The sequence below is a fragment of the Helicoverpa armigera genome, chromosome 16 (genome assembly GCF_030705265.1).
Source record: "Helicoverpa armigera isolate CAAS_96S chromosome 16, ASM3070526v1, whole genome shotgun sequence".
Lineage (NCBI taxonomy): Eukaryota > Metazoa > Arthropoda > Insecta > Lepidoptera > Noctuidae > Helicoverpa > Helicoverpa armigera.
Window position 1 is genome coordinate 10,037,771 of NC_087135.1, and position 24,068 is coordinate 10,061,838.

Consider the following 24,068-nt stretch of genomic DNA (forward strand, 5'->3'; position numbering starts at 1 on the left):
AAAATAAACCTTGAATACATCCAAATAATGTTTTATCTTCTCATATACATTGAAAAATAATATTATTGTTAAAATTTTCATTTTAAAGTAGTTTTTTTTTACAGTCCGGATAAATTTTCCGATGTTCTAGGACGGTACCTAACAATAATTGTTTTTGTTCCTCATCTACTGTGATTAATCAATAAAAGTCTTGCATGAACTTCACCGATCTTTCGGCCACATCGTTCACTAACTCTCAGTGCTGAAACTTTGGCTTCTTGATGCGAAGCATTATTTGACTAGAAGGTAGGACATAATCATGTTGAAAACTGTCATTAATTTTAAGGCGATCGATCAAAGAACTCGCTTTTTACTGAAATGAAGTTAGAGGTGATTTTGTCATACAACGTACCGTAAAGATCTTCTTTTGAAAAAAAAAAACAAAGACAAAATAACCCCTGAAAAACGATACATCCAATCGTTTTTCAAGAGTTATTTCCTCTTTGCTCCTCTGAGGCGCGTGCTTTCTGTAACTCGCGCTCACTGTAGGCCGGCTGCTCTCCTGGCTGTCATTTAACATCTTGGACAGTCCTTTCGGGTAGTCGGAAGCCAATAAGTCGGACACTAGTCTTATCAAAGGGGTATTGGGTTGCTGGGTAACTGGGTTGAGAAGTCAGATAGGCAGTCGCTCCTTGTAAAACTCTAGTACTCAGCTGAATCCGGCAAGACTGGAAGCCGACCCCAACATAGTTGGGAAAAGGCTCGGGACATGATGATTTATTCTTATTAATCAAAATCAAACAAATTACATATCTAAGTTGCTGAAAAAGTCGTGATGGCGTTGCTTAAAAACGTCTTGTGTCTTTTGTCCCTCCAAACTTGATACAAGGTGACGAGTTTCGTCACACAATTAGGCAAAGATTTAGTTGGAATACGCGCCTTTTCCCAGTAGATAATGCATTCGCGAATAGTAAGATTTACGTTTTCATTCACAATTAAATTAATTTCCCGAATATCACTACATAGTACCTATACAACAAAGTCGCTTTTTCTGTCCCCGTGTCCCGTTGTAAGCTTACCTAATTCTTCAAAACTACGCAACCGATTTTCATGCGGTTTTCTCTAATAGATAGAGTGATTAAAGGGGAAGGTTTACATGTATAATAACAAACATTAAATAGTGGAGAAATACTGTTATTCCGTGCGAAGCCGGAGCGGGTCGCTAGTTGTACAATGAAACTGCCAGAACTTGTCCATTAGGCGGAAGTTTTGAGGCCGTCATTTGATGCTTTAGGTCCCCTAATTAAAAATATACCCTTTTTATAACTGCGTAAGTCTACTGACATGTTGGCTGTTTGAAAACAATGATTCGATCACTAAATAACAAGAAATCACAAGCACATCCACGAGTTAGATCGCGTTAGTCTTAGAGAACAAGTATGACATACATTCAAATGTAAGTCGGCACGGGTTACCGTGGTCCTACCATCATAAAATTTTATTTATAATAGTTTTGGACCAAAAGGAAAAAAATAGGAGGGTATGCGTTAAAAAAAAATGATTTTGATTTTTTTGGGACACCCTAATCAAGGTGTGTAAAATTGGTAAATTAAATTTATTATTTCTTGTAGACCTTTAATTTTCTAGTAAATATTAATTAATGTGCATATATGTATTGTATTTTTTCTGACATGTCTTTCGAACTACTTCCCACTACAGATTGTTTCGTAGAATATACTTTCGTACACCCACAGATTGCGATATTGAGAAGATAATAATTTTCCGAGAATCAATTAGGTACTTACATCCCCAATCTGAATAATCTTTATTGTGTCGTCGATTAAATAAAAATACAAATTTACGTACTTAAAAGATCCATCACGCGCCGTTGTTAGTTGTCGTGCAAGTTATAATTCAGTTATATTTTGATGGAAAACTGATTAGCCGTGAGCATATAATCAGTCGTCTGACTTTCAGTGTCATTGCAATTTTAAATATTGTTTTTCAGAAAGTTAATCACTTTAACTTTTGTTGACTTTTATTTTTCTCAAAACAATTAACGCGAAGTTTAAGAATTTCGCCCCGTTTGTTTATTGAAGCCATAAACGGTAGATATGATTCGAATATCAAGTTCTACTTTGTTTAATTTTTATTTTTTTATACTTTTCAGTATTGATAGGTGGGTAGAGCTTAATATACTTTCTGAGAAAATTAGAACCCCCATTCACAAATGGTGGGCCATATTACATTAAAGAAGATTCAACAATCCAAAACAAATCGCGCAAACAACCTCAAAAAGGGTTGCGAGTCTAAAAATCTCTTAAAACAATATGGAGGTATTAATGTAATTCGTTTAATGGTGGTAACCCCGCCACAAGGCCACAAGTAGCCGATTAAAATAATTGTGGGCAAATTGTCGCTGTTAAAAATTCAGCAGAATATCGTAAAGGGCTGAAAGCGCTTTTTTTTCTTCGTTTAGAAAGGACGGTTTATTTGCATTAGAGGAGATACGGGGTTTTATTGTTTTTATCAAGTGATTGCTGAAATATACGGACCGTGCTGTGGTTTGAGGCAAAACGGTTTTAGATTTATCGACTTTCTGTATAATATCAGGAATGTGATAGTAGTTTGAAACGGAATTTCCCCACCACGTATAAGTTATACTTACTTTTTCATCTAAGTACTTGCGCAGTTTCCCTTTGTTATCAAAATACTTAACTATTGGTAGACTAATTATTGTATAATGCGTGGATATTTCCAAGGTAACTTCCTTCCTCATCATCCATCACCGCTGTTTCCCAAGAGTAACGCATATGGTGTACCGAGGGCATCTTACTATTAATAAATCTATTTTGTTAGTTATGTTTCCGTAGTATGATGCCTCCACTGGGAATGAATCCAAATACCAAACTAGACAGCATTTCTATTGCGAAAATAAATACATAATAAGTCCTAGTGTAATTGGCCTGCAGCTGTTCTAAATAAGCAAAATAAAAAGTCTAATCTGGGCTTTCATGCTCGGCAAATCCGGTACCTGTCGTTGAGTACCAAGCGGAGTTTTCAGTTCCTTATGAAGCTATCTATTAATTTTCGATACCAGGTCATGATGGGACGATACTGAAAATACATTCTACATGTATACATAAACATATGTATAAGAAAGTATATGGTCATCTAAAGACAAACTACAAACAAGATAGGTAGTTATGTAGGTATCATTACTTACAGAACATCAAAGGCACTTGATTTTTCTAAATTGTTGTTATTTCTTGATAAGGATAAAGCCTTCGTTGAAGAGAGTTAATTTGCTGAAATTACAGTTGCAAAAGAGTTTGTTAGGAATAGTTTACCTGAACTAGCAAAACAAGATTTTATTATAGAATAACACTGTTTCAAGAATCCATTTCCAGTTCATTTTCAATTATAGTTACTCGATTAATTAATCCTCTGTTGTTGATTTATTTGGTTCGGAGTTTCGTTTCTAAAATATAATGGCGTGTAAGATAGCTCAAACTGCCTAAAATATTCCTTGTAATACTACTAGGTAGTAACTTGTGTATATGCCTAGGGTACGTAATAAAATTTAAGCCGAAATAATATTTTCTTCTTAGGTACATACCTAGAACTACATTGCTCGAAGCTTACTCAAGAGCCACAATTAAATTTGAATTGGACTACATTCAGGTGAATGTTTTATTATAATTAAAATTACTTGAGATACAAACTAAGACTCTATTTAAATAATTCTGAGAAATATTATGTTTAGTAAGAAGAAGATGCAACGTACTGAGGATTAGGTAAGCTATGTTGAAACGGTGCAAGTTTTTAACAGTTCATAATGTAGTTTTATTACATCAATAGCTAGACTCCCGCGGTTAGGTTATTGTTAATAAGCGATACTAAAGCTTTTTATTATCTTGCATTATCTACCACAATGTTTGCTATTATTATAGCTTTTTAATTTTGTAGATCCTCGCTTATATTGTAACTCGCAACTCTGTCGGTCTGTCTAGCAATCTGATATCGTCTGATGGCAACTCCAGTTGATATGGGAGCAGATTGAAAATAGGATGACAGGATTTTATCTATCTCCGTCAAGAGGTTTCCTCAGTAATTAGGATAAATTGCTGGATACAAGTATCTGTTTTATTTTTTATCCTGTAGCATAGCGTAGAAAAGCCCACCCGCATGCTTTGTAATTTTGCACTTTTGCCACTAAGTAGTTTTTAATTGATAAATTACTATAGGTATGTTCGTCAAGGAAGTATCAAGCACCAAACTGCTAACACGTGCCTAAATTGCCAATATAAGGAAACTAGATAATCTCGTTTTAGGAGATTGCCTTTATGACATAATCTGCGCCATTATTTTCTATAAAGCCTCATCATGTTAGCCGTTTGAGCGCCAAAAGGTGTCAAGTTGGTTTAAAGGTGTATTTAAATATACGATTATACTCCATAATGTCCGTTAGAATTTCGCTTCCTTGACGATTTTATTTCATGTGCTTTAGGATTTAAACACGAGGAACATTAAAAACTCAAATACATAAAAAGATCGTTTAATGTTACGCTGTCCTTGCCTGTAATCAAATTGAAGATGGGTCACCTACATACGTAGGTATGTCAAACTGAAACCCTCACGAATTATTTACTGAAAGTAAGGCTAATGACAGTCAATAAAAAAACAGAAAGTTTGGGACTACACATGATTTAATATTTATTGTAAGAGTGCATTTAGTTAGACTGGAAGCCAACCTCAACATATTTATATAATGACTCATTGTAAGAGACTGCGTACAACTCATTAGCGATAGCCTTGCGATAGAATCCTTCATAAAAGCTATTAAAGGATGCATCGGGACCGCGATAGAAAAGCACTCAGTAGATCAATACGGATCTGCTTACGACGTTAAGCGTATTATGTACAAAGGTGCTCTTAGCAGGCTGTGTTATACTAATTGATAAGCTTGCACCATGCGTTATAGCGAAGGAACGACATTGAAGTTCATGTATAAATATGAAACTGTTTATTCCGTTCCTTGTAAATGTGGGTTGTTGATCCTATTCAAAGTTATGTTACTTAGCAGAATTATTTGTTATATACCTAAAGAGAAAATTGTGTTTTACATACTGATAGGTAGACAGCAACTCCTAAATTGTGATGAGAAATACACTTCGAAACTCCACAAGATATAATTCTTAATCTACACAGGTACCTTTATGATATGTGGAAATTCCTTAAACTTTTTCCCGATTTCCCTTGGTGATCAGGTAATAATAAGGATTGCCATTTCCAACGGTGTGAGTAAGATATTCTCAAAATTCTCTTTACACTTTTGATAGGATAGCAAATTAAATCACCTGTGAAGTAGAATTCTGAGAGAATAACTTAAGGCTACGAGGTTCAATTCATTAATGAGAAGTTCCATTTGATGCAATTATCGAAATGTCGACATTAAGTAAAAATAAACTTGACATTTATTTCACAAATGGGGTCATTTTATTTTTATTTTAGGGTTACTTGGAACGGAAAATGGAACTCTTATAGGATATAGATAGGTTTCATGACCCAGAATTAAAATAAAAACAAGTTATTTTTTACAATAGTTTACGAAGACAATTTGATGAGCATTTATTTACATTCATGAATTTTGATATTTTCAGAACCCTCGGTGGGCGAGACTCGCATTTGTCTGGTTTTAAATTCTACTTTTCTGGACTCAATAATACCTATATGTTTCGTATTCAATTGTTTTTGTCAACCCGTAATACCAGTCTAATTACTTATGTAAGTTCCTTGTGTACGTAGACAAGTTTAGGGTAAACAATTGATTCCACAATCGGGACGTCCTTTCGCTTTTAATTAAAATCGAGCGGAAAAAGTTAGTACTCACTATCCTATCATGGTCAACAAATTCCGGGCCACACAAACCTCTAATTATATATAAAATTTATCACGGGCGTAGATTGAAACCTAGGGAACCACCTGGAGTATTTCCCCAAGGATGAATATGAAATCCTGGGAAACTGCTATAAGAATTGTTGCGGGTTTCCACCACGCACACCTTTAAGAAGCGAGTTACATACCTATAAGAAATATCTACCTATCTTATCATTACACTTTTGTAACTAATTGGAACGAAAGTACCAAATTTTGTATCTAAAGCCGAACGCACCAAACATTGCTTAACCTTATGATCGATTGAACCTTGCGGCTGTTTTACGAGCTCATCTTCACAAAGTCATGGCATTCCCACATAAATGTTTGATACTGACATATTCTAAAGTAAGTGACTATTGAATTCAAAAGCACAGCAATACCTATAAACTCGTAAATAGTCACAAACTATATGATCTGGATATTAATCTCGGAGTTACTACGCCACATCAGGGTACTGCCAACCCACTGCATAATGACGGGGCTCCTTTACCAACAACTTTGTACGGATTGCAGGGAAACCTGAACTATTTGTATTACATTCCATGTTACACAATATCATGAGTCCAGTTCAGTTTTTATAGTTGTATGTTCTATGCTGAATGATATTTATTTCGTTTCGTGGAAGACTTTGTTGAAATATGTCCAATATGTCCATTCTTCTTTTGTAGCAATATCAGTATATTATTATATTTGCACAATGGGACTGAGGTCCTAATAATTCCCATCAAAATTATCCCTATCCCTTACACCAGGTTTACCCTTAACATCCAGGTTGCAAAAGGTCAACCTTTCCGAACAATACATAGCCTTTCTATATCGTAATTTAATCAGTCTCTTTTTACCTCGGTACGATAGATTCATATCGTCACCGGATGCCGTCGAATCATTCAAGAGAAGGGCTCCGTGTAACTTGTCAACAGTATATCGATAAAGCATTCTATCGATATCTTTTTGTCATCCGTTAGCGTTTGACACGGGTCTAGAAATTACCCTCTTTCATTTATAATGAGGGGATCTATTTCACAGGCATATTTTATTCAGGATTTTTTCTTTATTAATATTCCAAAAAGTTAGACGGGTTTTCGACGAAAAAATATCAACCCTTTTAGGAAACTGTCGTCCATTGTGTTTGTCTCTGTTCGGGTAATTGTTTATATATTAATGGTTTTTATTTGCAGATTTTCCCTAGAATTGTTACACATCACCTACCTACCTATGTAGGTACTACGCACGGTCAGCTAGGTAGCCTATCAATAGTCATAAAAGCTGTTACTTTTCGTGATGAAAATGAGTAGTGTATTTCTTCGTCAGAAAATCTACGTCATCATGGAATACTTGATGCTGTGTCCTACGTGAACATCATGAATATCTGAAGCTAGCTCTAGGCCAAATGAATATTCAGCCATTCTAACTGATGCTAGCAAAGTGTGTACGGAAAATGTAGGCGTCTATATCTCTTCTGTATTTTGAGATTTTGATATACCTAACCAAGTAGATTTGTACCTATTATTCATTCTTATTTGCATTTGAACTATGAATAAAAGTTATTTCATGTGCCAATAGAAAATATTTAAACATTTCTAATTTATCTTTTCAAAGTATTTTTGGTGGTCACAAAAGTAGTTCAAGCTGTTAAACTAATATTTTCATTATAGAAATGGAAAAGCCATTTTAAAAGCCTCTTTTTGTGGTTATATGTTTGCAGACAAATAACTATAATTTCATTACACTTAAACCAATGTTTTGAAAAAGAACTTTTAATTTAAAAAGTTGAAATTAAAGTCTAGGGCACTTACATTCATTTTAGGTCTAAAATTCGTAATTAATTAGACTTTCAGAATATTCTATCAGTACATCCCATCTTACAACAACAGCCACAAATCAGGCCTAGTTTCAGATCTCGGTTACGTTATTCTAATTACACGTACAAATGTGTAGATACATTCGACAGATAGGGACTTTCATTAGTTTTTAACACCTTGCTTGTCAAACAAGCCACAATTTGACGACCAGGTATAAACAAAACTGTGGGCGGAGGGTTAAAGGTCGATAAAACTGTGTCCTTAGCCCTGTACTGACAGGTTGTCATCTCATCAACGAGCTACTATTAATACTGCTATAACCTTTCCCTTCAGTCAATATTTACGATATTGACGAAATTATGTCTGCAAACTCGCTGTGATTATCTTGTCTTTCTTGAAAATAAATACTTACATAGAAATGTGTGTAGGTGCTTAATAATATATTGTTTGTGAAATACCAATAATGTTTTCCTCTTACAAGTGTCAATAACAGTTCATTTCGGATAAATGCAGGGAAGAAACATGGGAGAATTAGGAATAATTGAGCCACATTCTTTCTTGGTGCCTTGACCTCTGGCAAAATTAAGAACCTTTGATCACTTGTGTAATTATTAATTACCTACACGAAATACTGACTGTCACGGCATATTAATTACTACGGCTAACGCTTATTATAAAAACACCTAACATTCCATCATCATATGAAACCACACTATTCTTACAATTTCTAGCATCACAGAAAACGCTCCTCTTTTTACAACTGTCCACGAACTAGTAACACAAATACACACAATAGTACAGACATAAGATAAATACCATGGGACACCATCAATCTTCCATCAGTCCACGTGGCAATACGATAAAAAACTTCTGCGCGTTGTGAACTCGGAAACTGCACTTTTTTGTTTTTATACATTGGACATACGATATCTGATAGTCTTGCTTTTCTTGTTGTTAATCAATGGCTTAACAAGCACCCCAACAGCAAGTGCAAATATTTATTTTATAGCTTGTGTTTGAAAAGATTCCAAAGAGTTTGAGGTTGGATATTCGAACGGAATTTTTTGAGAGAAAAGAAGAACCGAGGTAGTTATTTCTGGAATATTTTATATTTTAATACATTGAAACATAATATTGAAATGTTTTGTATTAGGTATCCGACCCAATTTTCATAAGACAGGTAACTGATTCGAGAGAAATAGTGAGTTCTTTGATATCTTTGTCATTGCTATAATAAAGTCAAAACGACGTAGGCAGGCAATTTGCAAAGTCTACGAATCTTCTTCGTCAAAACCAACAGTAATTTAAAACGGAATATTTATATTTGATCAACCTAATCCACGAAACTTGGAAGTGTATTATTGTTTAGATTAGTTTATCGTAAATCTTAGGCATAACTTCCAATAAAACTTTTATAATAATGAAAACAATCATCTTCTTTACACACTTACTGGAACAGCTGAGTCAAAAGGCAATTTCAATTTCCTTATAAACCTCTAATATAACTATCAAGACCTGTCTGAAATCATTTACAACCAGCTAATGAAAAATCTTTGTAATTATGGTTACGACATTATTGTCTTAGTAAACATGAAAATTATGAGTAATTATTTCATAATTAAGAGAAATGACAACTTAGGAACAATTACCGAAATCATATTCCCGACATATAAAATTAATCGTTGTGTACATTCGAGGACAATTACACAGAATTGATCACGTAATCGATGGACGCTTGTTTACGCTTGGTATAATTTGTAGGCCAGTGTTTTTTGTGTTCCAAATGGGATTTTAGTACTTAATGTTATCGGTATCAGCTAAATAAGTTTTATTGGCTCTAAAAAAGCGTTTGCTGCAACTTATTTGCGTTCAGAAGTACATAGTTTAGTTTGAGACTAAAACATATATGATGGCGTGCCGCCATATTCCGTGTGTTAACTGACAATACGAAAAATGAATAATTAGTGTTAGTAATACTACTGCTGTCAATCCATTAAGTCCCTAAATATTTTTTAATCATATTTATTAATTACTTTGTTAATGACGTGTAATAACACATAGCGATTACCTCACACCTCTAAAAGATTACCATTTAATGGCCTAGAAACCAAAAGCTCCAACTGAAATTCGTAACAATATACCTATATCAGTGTTTTGTATTATTTCCCAAAGGACAGAAAGCTTTTAGGTACAAATTAGAAGGAATCTTGATGCGACTGACCGTTTTTACTCGTCTCTAGAGAGAGGTAGGTGTCAATGCGTCCGTGGAACTTATTTCATAGTGTCACGCCAATTAGGAAAGCGGGGGTAATGACCTGACACGTGTGACTGTTATTATGATTAATCATTTTAATGACAGAGTTTACCAAATTGAAGTAACCTTTTTTGCTTTTGCGTTTAGTTTTAAAACTGTCAATCGGTTTAATTGGCCTCTGTGTCGGTAGGATTTACGAAACCCACGAAAAGTTGGAACATTTTTTTAAAGCACTCGCAGATTAACGTATATCCCCTAGATATTCAATTTTTAATGCATTCACAAAAGTGAAAACATGAAGTGTATCGTCTAGCAATAATTAAAACTTTAATGAAGTTTTCGAGTCTAGGTAGGTACCTGTATTGGTACCCCGTAGTGTACGCCGATCATTAAAGAAAGAAAACATGATATGCCAACTTCGGCTGCGGTAATTATAACTTATAGGCGGCTTTCATTAAACAAACTTTCGTAAGAGTCAGTTTCTACTAACTGCCGGTTTTTCTTACCGGTCAGGCTGAAAGGGTTAAGTTTGTATAAATGTGTTCATTTATTTCAACGTTTTACGTAAATTTATTTACATAGATATTTACAGAACCAGTATTTTACAATTATATTTACATTGACATATTAACGTAAATCTTCTGTATTCTAATTTCCGAAAGCTACAAAAGTTCCCTCCCAATTTTACAGAGAAGGGATTACACTTAAAGTGTAGGTTTTTCAGTTTATATACTTACATTAAAAGTTTAACGGTGACAATAATAACAATGATATATAAGTTAATGAAAGTTGATAGAACTATTTTTTTTTTATAATGTTGGGACACCTTTTCACACACGGTCGGTTAGTCCCATGGTAAGTTATTAATTAACTTGTGTTATGGGTGCTAACACAACTGATAAACTACATATAGCTACATATATACATATTTATAAATACATATTGTAACACCCTTAAAATGTTTGGCCATATCATCCGCAATGAAGACTCAATGGAACGATTAGTTGTGCAAGGGAGAATAGAAGGACAGCGTCTTCGTGGACGATCGCCAACCAGATGGACAGACCTCATAAAATCTGTAACATCAAGCTCAATTGTGGAGTGCGCACGGAACGCCACCAGCAGGGAAAAGTGGAGAGAAATCGCAAGGGCAGCCACCAGAGACAATCCATGATCACGACCACTCTGCCAAGAGTGTCCGATTAAGAAGAAGAATTGTAACACCCAGACCACGGCTAACAAGCATGCTCATCACACAAATGTCGACTGAGCCGGGAATCGACCCGGGACCTCAGGTTCGGCAGTCCGGCATGGTGACCACTGCGCCATCGAGGTCGTCATACAACTATATACGACACGACCACTATTGTTTTTGACATTTCCACGTTTAATCAAGTTAATAAGAGCTAAGCAAATGTCAAAGCAATCTAAAGCATTTTATTCTACTACTTATTTTTATTTATAGCCAATTCACTCCAAATAAATATCTGTTAAATTGAGAAACAGTGGTGTATTAATCATAAATTCTTATATAAAGTTTTTTTCAGACGGGTTTTTTATTTTATAAACACAAAAATAGCAATAGGTATAAAGAAAAAGAATAAATAAACCGAAAATAAAGCTGTCCAATCGTTTCCTGAACAAAGTTCGTGATATTCTTGATTGAATTTCAGAAAGGCTTCACTTGATTCTCTTGCCTGTGTTCGACAAGGATAACTCGACTTATTATAATTTGACGTCCCATCTTTATTTATTTACTTATTTAGGTAACGTTGGGATACTGACGGAAAAGTAATGAGTTACAATTTCATTACGAAATGTCACTTTGAAATAAATATCTCCCTCCTATCTACCTGTCTATAATGTTATCTTTTGGAGTTTTTTTTTATCAATTCAATCAGAATTTCACTTCTGACTTTTAATTCAGAATCTCTGCTTCAACTTAGTATACCCACTGATTGACTAACAACTTTTGATCAGGATCTTCTCTAAAACTTTAACTGAAATTCCTTTCTACAGGTGCCAGCGAGGCCCAGCTGAGGGACAGCAGAGGTCAAAGTCTGGACCTGCTCCGCCTGCTGGCTGACAAGCCATGGATCGGCCTAGGTCCTCACAACCGCTGGGATAGGGCACCTCGCATCGACATGGATTTGGGCAACACTGGTGTAGGACCGCGCCTCCCACCGATACAAGTGACTGACGATAGGAACTATCTTGATGATGAAATTAGGTAAGTTTTTCATAGTCCCCTAAGGATGGGTATCCTTGTTAAGTGACAGATTCTTATGATTCATTTATGACTAAGTAAACTCCTTGCAATTATCTACATCTCAAGTGATCTCCTTCAGCACCATCTTAAGTAAATTATCTACAAGTGTTTTCTCTAAGAAAACTTGTAACAAAGAGTAGTTATTACTTTATACTTACTACTAGCTAACTATCAGTCGCATCCACCATGTATGCCAATATTTTGACCCCTACCATTATCTAGACTGCAATTCCTTTCATTATGATAACTAAAGTATTCTAAAAGGCGCAGGCACAAGTATAAAGCCGTAGGTAGCTACCTATGTATGTTTGTGAAGCTGATAATTATGAAGTCCTAACTCCTTGTAACTTGCAGGGGCGGCTCAGAGAAGCGGTCAGCGGTGGCGACAGCGCTGAACTCGGGGCGCCGGAGACGGCAGCCGACGCCGGCGCTCGGTAAGGCAGTCACGCCGTATGTCGGCGTCGGTAAGCAGCCGGTCGCACCGCTATATACCGTCGATGTTGTGTATCTGTCACTCCTACAGCTTGTCGGTGGTACTGGAGACAGCTTAATGTTCGAAGCGTTCAAAATGCTTGTGTTGTCTAACAGCCTTTTCAACTTGGCGGATTTTCCGAACGACATGGCTCGGTCGTAAAGGCGGCATCACGTGGAAAGTCGAGTGGAAAATCTGCTAGTGTGAACACGCTGGAACTGTCGAAAGTCAGAGCTTGGCATATTAGATGGGTCTTTCTGAAGTAACTACCATTTAAATGAATAATGTGTTGAAATAAAATAAACAATAAGGTGGCATTAATGCATCTGAATATTTCTCGATATCAGACTCATTCATTAGGTCAGATGGGTCCTTACGATTAAATACCACATCATCAAGTCGAGAATTGTGCTATTGATGTAAATAATTCTACGTAAAAATAACTCTACGTTCTAGATTGTGTTTAGTGGAACAGTGAACTGGAATCATGACTGTCACTTTTTTATGAAATAGGTACCTACCAAAGTATCCACCACACCCCGGTTAAGCTAAATTCCGCTAAACACAATCTACATATTATGATGCTCTCATATAAAAGCTTATTTTACTACAAAGTAATAAAAAAATATAGGTGCTGACATGAATTTACTTTGCTAATTAACTTGTTAAACCTAGTAGAACAGTATCTATTGAATAGTCTGTGGCAGAACTATGTTAATAAAGACAAACCTAATAGCTTTTCGGTTTCGAGCACCTTACGTTACAAATTCCTACAGAAATATGAATAGCATTAAACAGTGCGCAGACTGTTTGCTATCTCAATTTTATCGTTGTCCCTTTACCTATTTAGGTTAAATTATATTTCGAAACAGCAGTACGTAATGAAAATATCTTCAAATTTTATCACAATTGGTACTAATCCCTCCAAGTGCTTTGGCCCTTACGTTTGGCAGTAACTCCCTTATATGTTTTTCCTACGCATTAAATGTTATTCAGTGTGCTGATTGTATATCCAATTAATTCAGCTAAATACCACTTTACCAATACACACACGACATTCCAGGAGTGCTAAACGACATGGGCTCATTCTTCGACTCGCTGCGTGACAACCTGGAGACGCTGGTCTCCCTGTCGCCCCAGGAGCGCTCCACGCTGTTCCAGGACCCTCCATCTGTGGTACCAGCACCGGCTTCTAGTAAGTTCTAATTTCTATACAGTTTTATAGGAGGGAAAAATGTTCTTGAATATTGGAGAGAAGTGCGAAATGGTAAATGTTAAAGTTAGGTCAATTTAAGTTTAGAATAATTAGGAAAATCGCATCGGTTATTTCCTTTGGAAAGTGGTGTTTAATTATTAGGTGATTAAAAAGTTTTCTCGTACTTACATATGGCAATAATATCGTGGGAATACCTAAGTTGAAAAGAACAATGGGGATTTAACTTTCCTAAAGTAATTATCACGAATAATTCCTAGAACCGTAGAGTATTGAGAATTAGCTTGGTGGCTTTCCACTAACTAACTACGCCTTCAAACACATCCTACGCACTATCATTCAACATTAACCAATAAAAACTCACTAATACAATTCCATATATATCTATCTTTAAAAAAATCTCATTTAACTTTTATTCCACCACAGGCAGACATATCTAATCTAACAAGGGAACATACAAAAACGTTCTATTCATATTTATTTTAATAAAAAAGCAAAGTTTCGCAGTAACTCGTGTAGTAGATAGTGCACAATGCACTCTCACGGGATGCAGGTAAAGTGCAGTGCTAGCCTAGCTAATTAAACTTTGTACTGCATATAAGTAGTGTTTTTGGGATGTTACGCAAAACACGTGCAGGAATCTTAATTCAATGACTGTACTAAATTCAGTTTAATTCGTTCTAGTTCCAAAAGGTTAAGGTTTAAAAAACTTTGCTAAATTGTAGTCAAATAAATGTCATACCCCCTTACTTATAAAAATATCTTATCACTACTTAAAGTCTTAAGTCGTGATTAAATGTTAGTTAAGACATGCTTAATCAACGTTTATAAGTAAGAATTTTCTTAAACAGCCGTTAAGTATTACTTATTATTTAATTTAAGTTTTTAAGTAAGGCTGATAACACAAGGGAACAAGATTTTTGTTGCATGAAATATTACGACTAATATTGTATATTTTTGGGCTGCTAATTGAAGATCTGAAGTCGGAATTTCTGTATCAGCTTTAGTTTTCGAGATATCAACAAAACGTGATTTTCAAGAAAAACACAATTTTATTAACAAACAGCAGAAGAACAACAATTAAGCATCAAAAAACTTTCTTTTATAAGATTTTCTAGCTTGATTCTGTTCACTAGGACTGTCTTTAATGCTGCAACAGTAGTTCGCCATCATGTTGGCATTCCAATGACCCTGGGACCGCTTTTCCATAGTCCGAATATCTTGATGGAACCGTTCGCCTTGTTTTTAACTGAGATCACATAGATTTTCGAAAAGGTCGAAATGGCTAAGGAGGAAGTATACCTTGATTAGGGCTTTCAATACCGGTATTACGGGATCCCGTAATACCGTGATCACGGATATATTTTGGTCTTTTTTCAATACCGGTATTGACGAGCCAATACCGTGATTACGGTATTACAATCTTTTTATAATTTTAATTATTGTGGTTTGTTGTAATAAGTAGCAGGAAGTTGTATTAAATAAGATAAATAACTACGTACTCGTAAGATGTCATCATCATCCTCCGAGCCTTTTTCCGCCAATCTACTTGGCAACGCTGCAGGGAGTCCAGACAGAACAGACCATATATCAATCGAGTCAAAGGCCTTCTCATAGTCCACAAATGCTAGACACAGGGGCTGATTATACTCTTCGGTCTTCTGTGTAATCTGCCGCACTGTGTGGATGTGGTATATGGTGCCGTATCCGCTCCGAAACCCAGCCTGCTCCGGTGGTTGGAATTCGTCGAGTATTCGCGCAAGTCGGTTCGTGATCACTCTTGAGAACAGCTTATATACGTGGCTTAGGAGGGAAATGAGTCGATAGTTCTTCAGCAGGGTTTTGTCTCCCTTTTTGAAGAACAGGACGACAACACTCCTACTCCACGCCTCTGGAGTTCTCCTTCAAACAGGACGGCGTTAAAGCTTCTGGAGCTCCCCAGTAGCTCTAGAATCCTCATTTCCGGGATCAGGTCGAGATGCATGCGATGCGTATAACCGGCCATAGAAATTTTCAACTTCCGAAAGGACTGCCGGCACCGAAGAAATGACTTCTCCACTTGTTGTGGTCAGCTTCGTCAAGTGACTTCTTCCAAGAGATTGTACGAACACCTTTGACCCCGATTCAGCTCAATTGCTCTTTCAATGTCAAGAGTATTGGAGCACCGTAGGTCGTGTCGTACGTGCTTGTTGATCTCTTGGTTTAGAGCCCGCTTAGCTGACGAAGTGACAGGCGGGTTTTCGCGTCGTTTCTTCATAAGCCCTAATGTCTCTTCCGAAAGCTTTGATTTCTTGCCCTTACGCTGCTTGTTACAGAATATCGACCCTTCCTCCCTGAGGATCTGAACCACATATTCGTGGTTCTGGTGTCGTTTCCAACGTCTGTTGTGGTTTCCACGGCGGCAAATTTGACTGGAAAGTTTCAGATCCTGAAATGGTTTGGAGCAGTGTTGGTCGGAGCCTAGCCTTCATCAGACGAAAACGTTCGGCCTTGAAGTTGATATTCAGAGAGCCTCGGACAAGTCGGTGATCGCTACCGGTATTAAACCTATTGATCAAGGAGACGTCTCTGACTATGTGCTTCTTGTTCGTCATGATGAAGTCAATCTCATTTTTAGTCATAGTGCCTGATGATTGACGCTGGCTGGCTATGATTGGACGCTTTTTAAACTAAAGGATTGTGTTTTAAAAGTTTTATTCGATCTAAAATTAAACCCCGATTTCAAATTAGACGAATTCGATTTGACAATATTAAAAAATATTTACAACAGCCTTTCTGTAGTCAAAGTAACTGTATTAAAATTTGAAAACGGGATGCCAATTTACTAAAAGCGGATATTGCGCTAAAATTTATGTTGACGAAGTTAGATGGTCAAGCTTGCAAGCAATGACTTAAGTCAAAATCTTGCAAAAGCACTTCGAAGACGCATAAAGGAGCTATCTGGAATATTGCAATATTAGCATGACCGACAATACCGTGATCACGTGATCACGGTATTGAAATTTTTAATACCGGTATTGATACCGGAATTGAAAAAATCCGGTATTTGAAAGCCCTAACCTTGATGCTCATATTACAACCAAGCCGACAACATCTGTTCAAAGTGATTTGAATAAGCTTTCATGATTTTTGTTTGATAGAAAATTTTGTGCAATCCAAACGAATTCGTTTCGGGCATTTTTTTCGATATCGGTCATGTAATTATGAAACTTACACTTACATCAACCACCTTATTTGTGGACCATCAGAAATTTCGTCTTTTAGTTTCTCTATACTCAAATTATGGGACTTTTTAGATATGTATTGAGCATTTTTGTTCAGAGCTTTTACTAATTGTTTCATGAGCCCAAGTTTGATGTGCAAAGCACCTTTATTAAGGTAAAGTAGTAGATAACAAGTTAGGGTACATCCATTTGGACCGTTATTTTTTTTTTAAATACCGTTCATATCAACCACGCCGAAAAACTAATGATTCGAGGGTTCTCGCCAGATCATATGTGTTTGTTACTTGAAATGGGGTCTTTTCTTATTTTTCCATAACCTTAAAGACTCAACGCATGTTTTACATACCATTTTAGACACCCAGTAGGTACCTGTCGCAAGTGTCCAAAGAAAATCCAAAGAACTCAAAGTACACCCGTTTCAAGAACTCCGACACGCATAGTTTACAATCTTTAAATGTATATTCACCACATTCAAACATTACAGAAATAGTTAGTATCATTTTTACAATTATTTTGCAGCATAGAAATAGTAAACGTTATATACTTTTTAAATAAAATGCTCTGTTTTATGAAATTTAAGTGTAACTAGTTCGAAAATACGGTCAATAGCTGTATCTCAAAAACTAAAGCTGTTAGAAAAAAAATGTGGGTAGATTTGAAATCAGCGACCTCGAATTAGTTAACAAAAGTCATAAAATTTCATGCAACAAAAAAAAAGTCTTATTTTGTTCCCTTGTGTAATGTTTTTATTTATACGTTCAGTTAAAATAATAAATAAAGGTTCAGTTAAAACATCTAATAGACACAATTCTGCAATTAAGTTTTTTGGCGAGACTTTGTTACATGATTACATGCATTGTAAAACTATTTTGAAATAAAACTAAAAAACTACGAGGTAGAAAAAACTTCGATACCTAATAAACCAGACTATAAAAATCTTTCGATAATGCTCACTTTATTAATAGATTCTCTGATACGATTTCCTCTCGGGAATAGATGCACGAACTAATTAAACTTTGTTATCAGACTTACTATTTTCAACTTGAAACTTACTCTAACGTATAAGTAGCATCCGGGAGAGATGATTACTATTGTCTATAAACGTTTTTATTTAATGTCGGGACATTTTTTTTTTATGTCGGGACACCTCTTCACACATGGTTGGTTAGCCCTATAGTATTAATTAACTTGTGTTACGGGTGCTAACACAATGGATAAACTACATATAGCTACACATATACATATTTATAAATACCTACATATTGTAACACCCAGACCACGATCAACGAGCATGCTCATCACACAAATGTCGACCGAACCGGGAATCGAACCCATTACACCGAAATTATCAAATACATCATGTTTTGCTCTAATGTTTTCATTTACGCTCCTGAAAAAAAGGATCTAAAATTAGCAAGCGAGTAGTTCTTTCGCTACTCTTTTTATGCTAATTCTCTAATGTTATAAAATTCACTCAAGACTTACTAATTCAAAACTTCATTGAGTTTTTACCATCACTTTAATTTCTTTGTTACACCGTTTACATAACCTTTTAATTCTGCGTAGTTATTGACACAAAACAAATGGACATCATTATCGTGTGTCACGCATTTCACTAGAACAGGCCCCCAGACAACGTGTTAAATATGAATGGGCCATACGTTTCCCGTAATACCGCCCTATATTCATGACAAGTATGTCACCGTAAGTTGACGTCATACAAAAACTTCGCGATTAGAAAAGTTGCAGCCAAGGTAGGTGGGCGTGAATAGGAAATTCGTAAGATATTTTTGGGTATAAAGATGGTGTAACTTGCGCTTGTTACTCCTACAATTTCTTTGTATCAACTTTTCAGCTCGTTTGGGATGCAATTAATACGCAAAAGAGATACCAATTTCAAACAAAATAAGACCTATGTTGTCACAGACAAACACACAGCGATCAAACTTATAACACGCCTCTTTTCGCGTCAGGGGTTAAAACGAAAATAATTCTCAGCAGTGTCACATTTTTATTTTCAGAATTGATTAGGTTTCTGCGAATACGTAACAGGAGCTGTTCAGATGATATGATTAACGATACGACATATAGTCGTTAGCCAATATTTTTGCAAAATATTATATATACATTGTTTATAAATAAAAAAATAATAGAGCCACACAAAACCTAATTGTCATTTGATAGCTTTGAAACACGCGGACATCAATCATTTTGCAATCGACACATTTTTTACGTAACATTCAAATATTTTTCGAATCATGTAGGTACTTTGGTAATCGTTAGTGTATGTCCTTCAAAATAGAGAAGATTATGTTTATGTAAATTACAATCTTTAACACGGGAATTCACCGTTTGCCTTTTTGCGAATCAATTTTGATTTTTGTTGCGCTTTGGAAATACAAATGGTGCTTTTCCATTTGTTATTTTTCAGGAGTGAACATGTTCTCAAAATAACTTTATCGTATGATCATTCCTCTGCCTTTATCCCTATCAGGCATTTCATAATATCTGGGGTCAACGCCGCATGTCTCCTTCAGCCAAACAACTTTTAAATTTGCGTTTAAATGCGTATCTGAGGAATTTCAATGCAGCCTTTAAATTCACTGTACTGTCTTGCGACATACGCAAGTCCAACGTATAAAATCTCATACTTTAAGTACTTCCATACATCATAATTCAGTGAACGCTAGCTCCGACCTCATCCGTCACCATTGAGAGTATCACTCTAGTATGTCAATGAGCATCACTTGAGGATACTGACGGCATCTCCGTCAGATACCGGGGAAGCAGGAAAATGGCGGCATACCGGCTGTCAATAACGATGGCTATCAAATTGCAACGGGAAGTTACCTTCTCGTTTATGGACGAATCTTGAGCGATTGTGGCTTCCGTTGTAAACGCCCACGTTTTAGTTTTACTTGTGTTTGTCTGTCGTCTAATATGTAGGATATTTTTGGTTTATGGATTATAAAATACGGTAAAGATTGGTGTTTGCTTAGTGCTTGATATAGGAACATACCAAAGGGAATAATTAAAAAGTGTTAACCACAATGTTGCTAAATGTTAAGAAATTCATGATCATACTAAAATACATACATATTTCAAAAGTATACTTATCTCTGCCCAACTAATTAAAAATTTCAAAGGGTTGGAACTTTGAGCGTCTATTATCAACACGTTTCCTACACCAACGCCTGTAGACCAAAATTTCAGAAAACCCATTAAACATTGCGTAAATTTCCATGAAAATCCCTTGTTTGTGGCCTTAAACAAAATTCCATAACAACATCAAAACTCCCGGAAAGATTATCACAAGCAGCTCGAATGACAAAGCGGTGAAAAAATTTGATAGAAGACCCCAATTTGGTGTCAAATTATGTTGGTGTGCCCTTATTAATTATACAATATTTTGTCCCATAAAAATGTGAAAATTTTCGCGTATAATGTAATCAGCATCATTATGTACGAGTACCTGGATTTTTATTAGCGCAATTTTTCCATGACTCTTTTTGTACCCCCTTTTCAAACATATCAACTTTCAAACAAAACATAGGTATGTACACGTTGTCGTCATAAGTTTACGACACATAAAACGTTTTATGTATATCTAAGCAAAGTTTAAAATTTCCCTCGATGTCATATTTCTGGAACAATACCCCGGAAACAGAAAATACATATTTCTTTGAGTGTCGTACGTAGGGTCTCAATTGTACAAGTTGCATACAAACCTTTTGTGCCCTGAAGTAATAAGAGCCTTCACAGAGGTGCCGTATTTCTCTAAAGACTTTAAATAACATAAATTCCGAGAAATGTTTCACTTTGAGAACTAGAACATTGTGGAAACGACAAGTTTTATGCTACTTAGCTTTATAAATCTCGTGAAAAGTACGATGCTGTTTAAATTCACAATTCTATGAATGATTCATTAAGGATCCACCTATTCAAATTTCCTCAATAATTCCTGAGAATCTGGGAGGAAATTACAATTCGTTTTGAAGTGTTTGAAGCAATAAACAATGCAAGAACATTGCTGTCGATCGCTATCGATTCGGGAAATATCAAAGCACCCAAGTTCCTATAATCCAAAATTTACCTTTATAAGATAAGCTTAATAAGGTACCTACTTGGTTTACCAATTACGTTTTAAGCAAATTGTCTATTTTACTTAACTGCCTGTAATATGTAAAACAATGTAATGATTACTTAAAAGTTGGTATTTTCTCTTAGACACTGGTGGCGGTGGCAGCGGCATCAGGAAGTTGTACGCTCTTCGACCTCTGAGACCCACTGGCAACATCAGGTGGGGATTTGTATTATTTTACTTATGGTTTTTTTTCTTTTTGCATCGTGTCTTCAGCACTCCAGTCAAGAATTGAAAACCAATGAAATATTTGGTCAATCACATTTAAATACCTTTGCAAAATGGTCATGTCTCCATTGGTCACTTTATATATCTTGCATTTATTTTGTTATTTTACTCCTACCACCATACGCTTATATCAGCATTACTAAAATTAAGTTTTAAATATCGTTGTACGTAGATCTTACAACCGCAGATCTCTCGTGGAGGCGGACGGCGGGTACCCGGGTGCCAACCATCACGACCCTGGCCTGCTGTGGACCGGACTCGGCCGGTAGACGACCCACTCACTCACACGACCACTCACTCACACTCGCCGACACTCACTCACACACACACTCGGACACTCACCCACATATCAGCAACTCACAATACGCACTCAACGACCGTATCAAAATGAGTCACGTATTCCCGCGTAAACCGCCGAGTTTGACGCATTTGAAACCTAATTATTTAGATGTAAGCGGTGTATCGATACCAGAGATTATTTTAGCGTTGCAAGAATACTGCTATCTGTGAAATATTGTTATGATTCGTATGTTATTTCGATATCTGATCTAGTCAATTTAAGGTCCTTTTGAATTGAACATTCCTTAGTGACAAGAGTACTAAGAGTAGTCTATTGAACACATTTGAGAGCAATGAACCCGCTAACAATTTTAAATTCACATCCAATAAAAATACTGAGAAACAGTTCGTTATATTTTTTAGTTTTGCTTTTATTCACAGTTCTAATTAACTTATCATAACTAGCCATAACTGTCACTTTGATAAAAATGAAAAATATTCGCATTTTATCAGAGAGATAATTTAAATGTGGCTGTATTTTTCTAGCTAAGTATGAGTCGCGTATTTCAGGAATGTTCAGTTACATCGGACCTTTTACTATTAATGTCTGATAGCCGAGTCCTTTATATCCCTTGTGACTAGTTAAGATTTAGCCAGGCAGAGTATAATTAATGTTATCATCTCCAATTTCCATAATGTTAAGTCTTGTTATCTAACGTAGGTACTATAAAGATCCAAGTTTAAAACGTATTTAGATTACTATTTCGAGATACAAAATGTTATATTTAAATATTTCCAAAAACAGTATTTTAATGCTATTTGACACTCCAGACACTTTAGAAATTATGTAATAAAAGAATTACATTTTCTCTGTACGTTTGACGTCTTTACAAGTGAGAAAATAAGCCGATTTGGTTACAAAAAGCCCCTTGAATGTGTGGCACGCAGATATTTTCTGCTTTACAATTCATATTTCGTAATTATCCAACATCGACACAGAAAAAAATGACGGTTTTCAAAGGCCTAAGTAACCTTTTCAAAACCTTTCTCATTTATCCTGATAATATATCGATAAAAATATATTTAAAACATAGATATTTAAACTATTGCATTTTATTAGGTACATATACTTACAATTTGTAAATTGTACGATCAACTTCTTAAATCTGGTTGAAACTATATAAAATGTTATTGAATAAAAACAATTTTAAGTAACTACTTAATGAAAATTTTGAAAAAATACTGTAGACAATTAAGGGAATATGTATGTATGAAAACTAACATTATATATTACTTAAAAGATTTTTTTATTTTTGGTATTTTTTTGTTGTAGGGAAAAATTAATTATTTTTTTATGAAATAATATTAGTTACTTACTTAACTTTGTAGTTCAATAACAAACAATTATGAAACCTAATGGGTATATTTAATGTTAGTTTCCATACAAATTAAATAAATGTTTCACTAAATATTTAATGTAAATAATATATTTGTCTTTATTGCATTTAAATTATGATTGTTTTAGCGTTAAATGGATAAATTATTATTATAGAAGTATTTAGCTTTTAAGTATTTAATTGTGCGATATGTTTATGAAATTAATGATATATTACATTGCTGATGTGTTTCATTTATTGCAATCCCTTATATTTAACAACATTAATTGATAATTCTTTCGAAATTGATACCTGATAAATCATACCGGAATAGCTACAGAATATTGACCTACATAATATATCAAAGGAAAGAAGGAAAGAAATCTTAGTTAATATTTTGTAGTATGTTTCTCACACAAAGAGTAACACAGTGAAATGACTGCTGAACCTAATAATATGACAGATGCTAAACCTTACAAAGCCTTACACAAATGGCAAAGGCTCTTCTTTCAAGAATAATGTTTATTCAAGAATCCTTTAGATATTCCGTAGGTGGTCATCTATTAACCTCAGTGAAAACTTTAGGCTGGCATGGGGTCCTAAATGAATAAAAATCTTAAAAACCTAGATAGTAAGTCAAAAACCTCTATCAACTTCTAAGTATAGCGGATGCTTCCCATAACTACGAAGCCTCAAGATACAGCTAGCCATACGGACCACAAAACAACTGTTTTTATGGTACATAACCATCATCATTCCAGTCAAGATGAGACAGTCGGTAGCTGTAACCAATTGCCGACGAACCACGAAACACTTCCTCATTGTCATACAATCATCGTAAGATACTGCAAACCGCAGACTTTAAGTCGCCCGATAGTTTGTTTGGACTCC

General features: G+C 35.4%; 1 protein-coding gene across 3 annotated transcripts in view; it reads left to right on the forward strand.

The window, feature by feature from the left end:
* The window catches only part of LOC110372193 (uncharacterized), a 31,643-nt gene extending 9,023 nt beyond the window's left edge, over positions 1–22,620 (forward strand). The window contains exons 2-6 of one of the 3 annotated variants that reach the window (XM_064038679.1): positions 11,995–12,205; positions 12,599–12,708; positions 13,780–13,911; positions 21,381–21,453; positions 21,695–22,620. In XM_064038679.1, the coding sequence (XP_063894749.1) occupies positions 11,995–12,205; positions 12,599–12,708; positions 13,780–13,911; positions 21,381–21,453; positions 21,695–21,791 (623 nt within the window). In that variant the 3' untranslated portion in view covers positions 21,792–22,620. The remainder of the gene's footprint in view (positions 1–11,994; positions 12,206–12,598; positions 12,709–13,779; positions 13,912–21,380; positions 21,454–21,694) is intronic. The other 2 variants (XM_064038680.1, XM_064038681.1) reach the window with 2 other exon arrangements.
* The last annotated feature ends 1,448 nt before the right edge of the window (positions 22,621–24,068 follow it).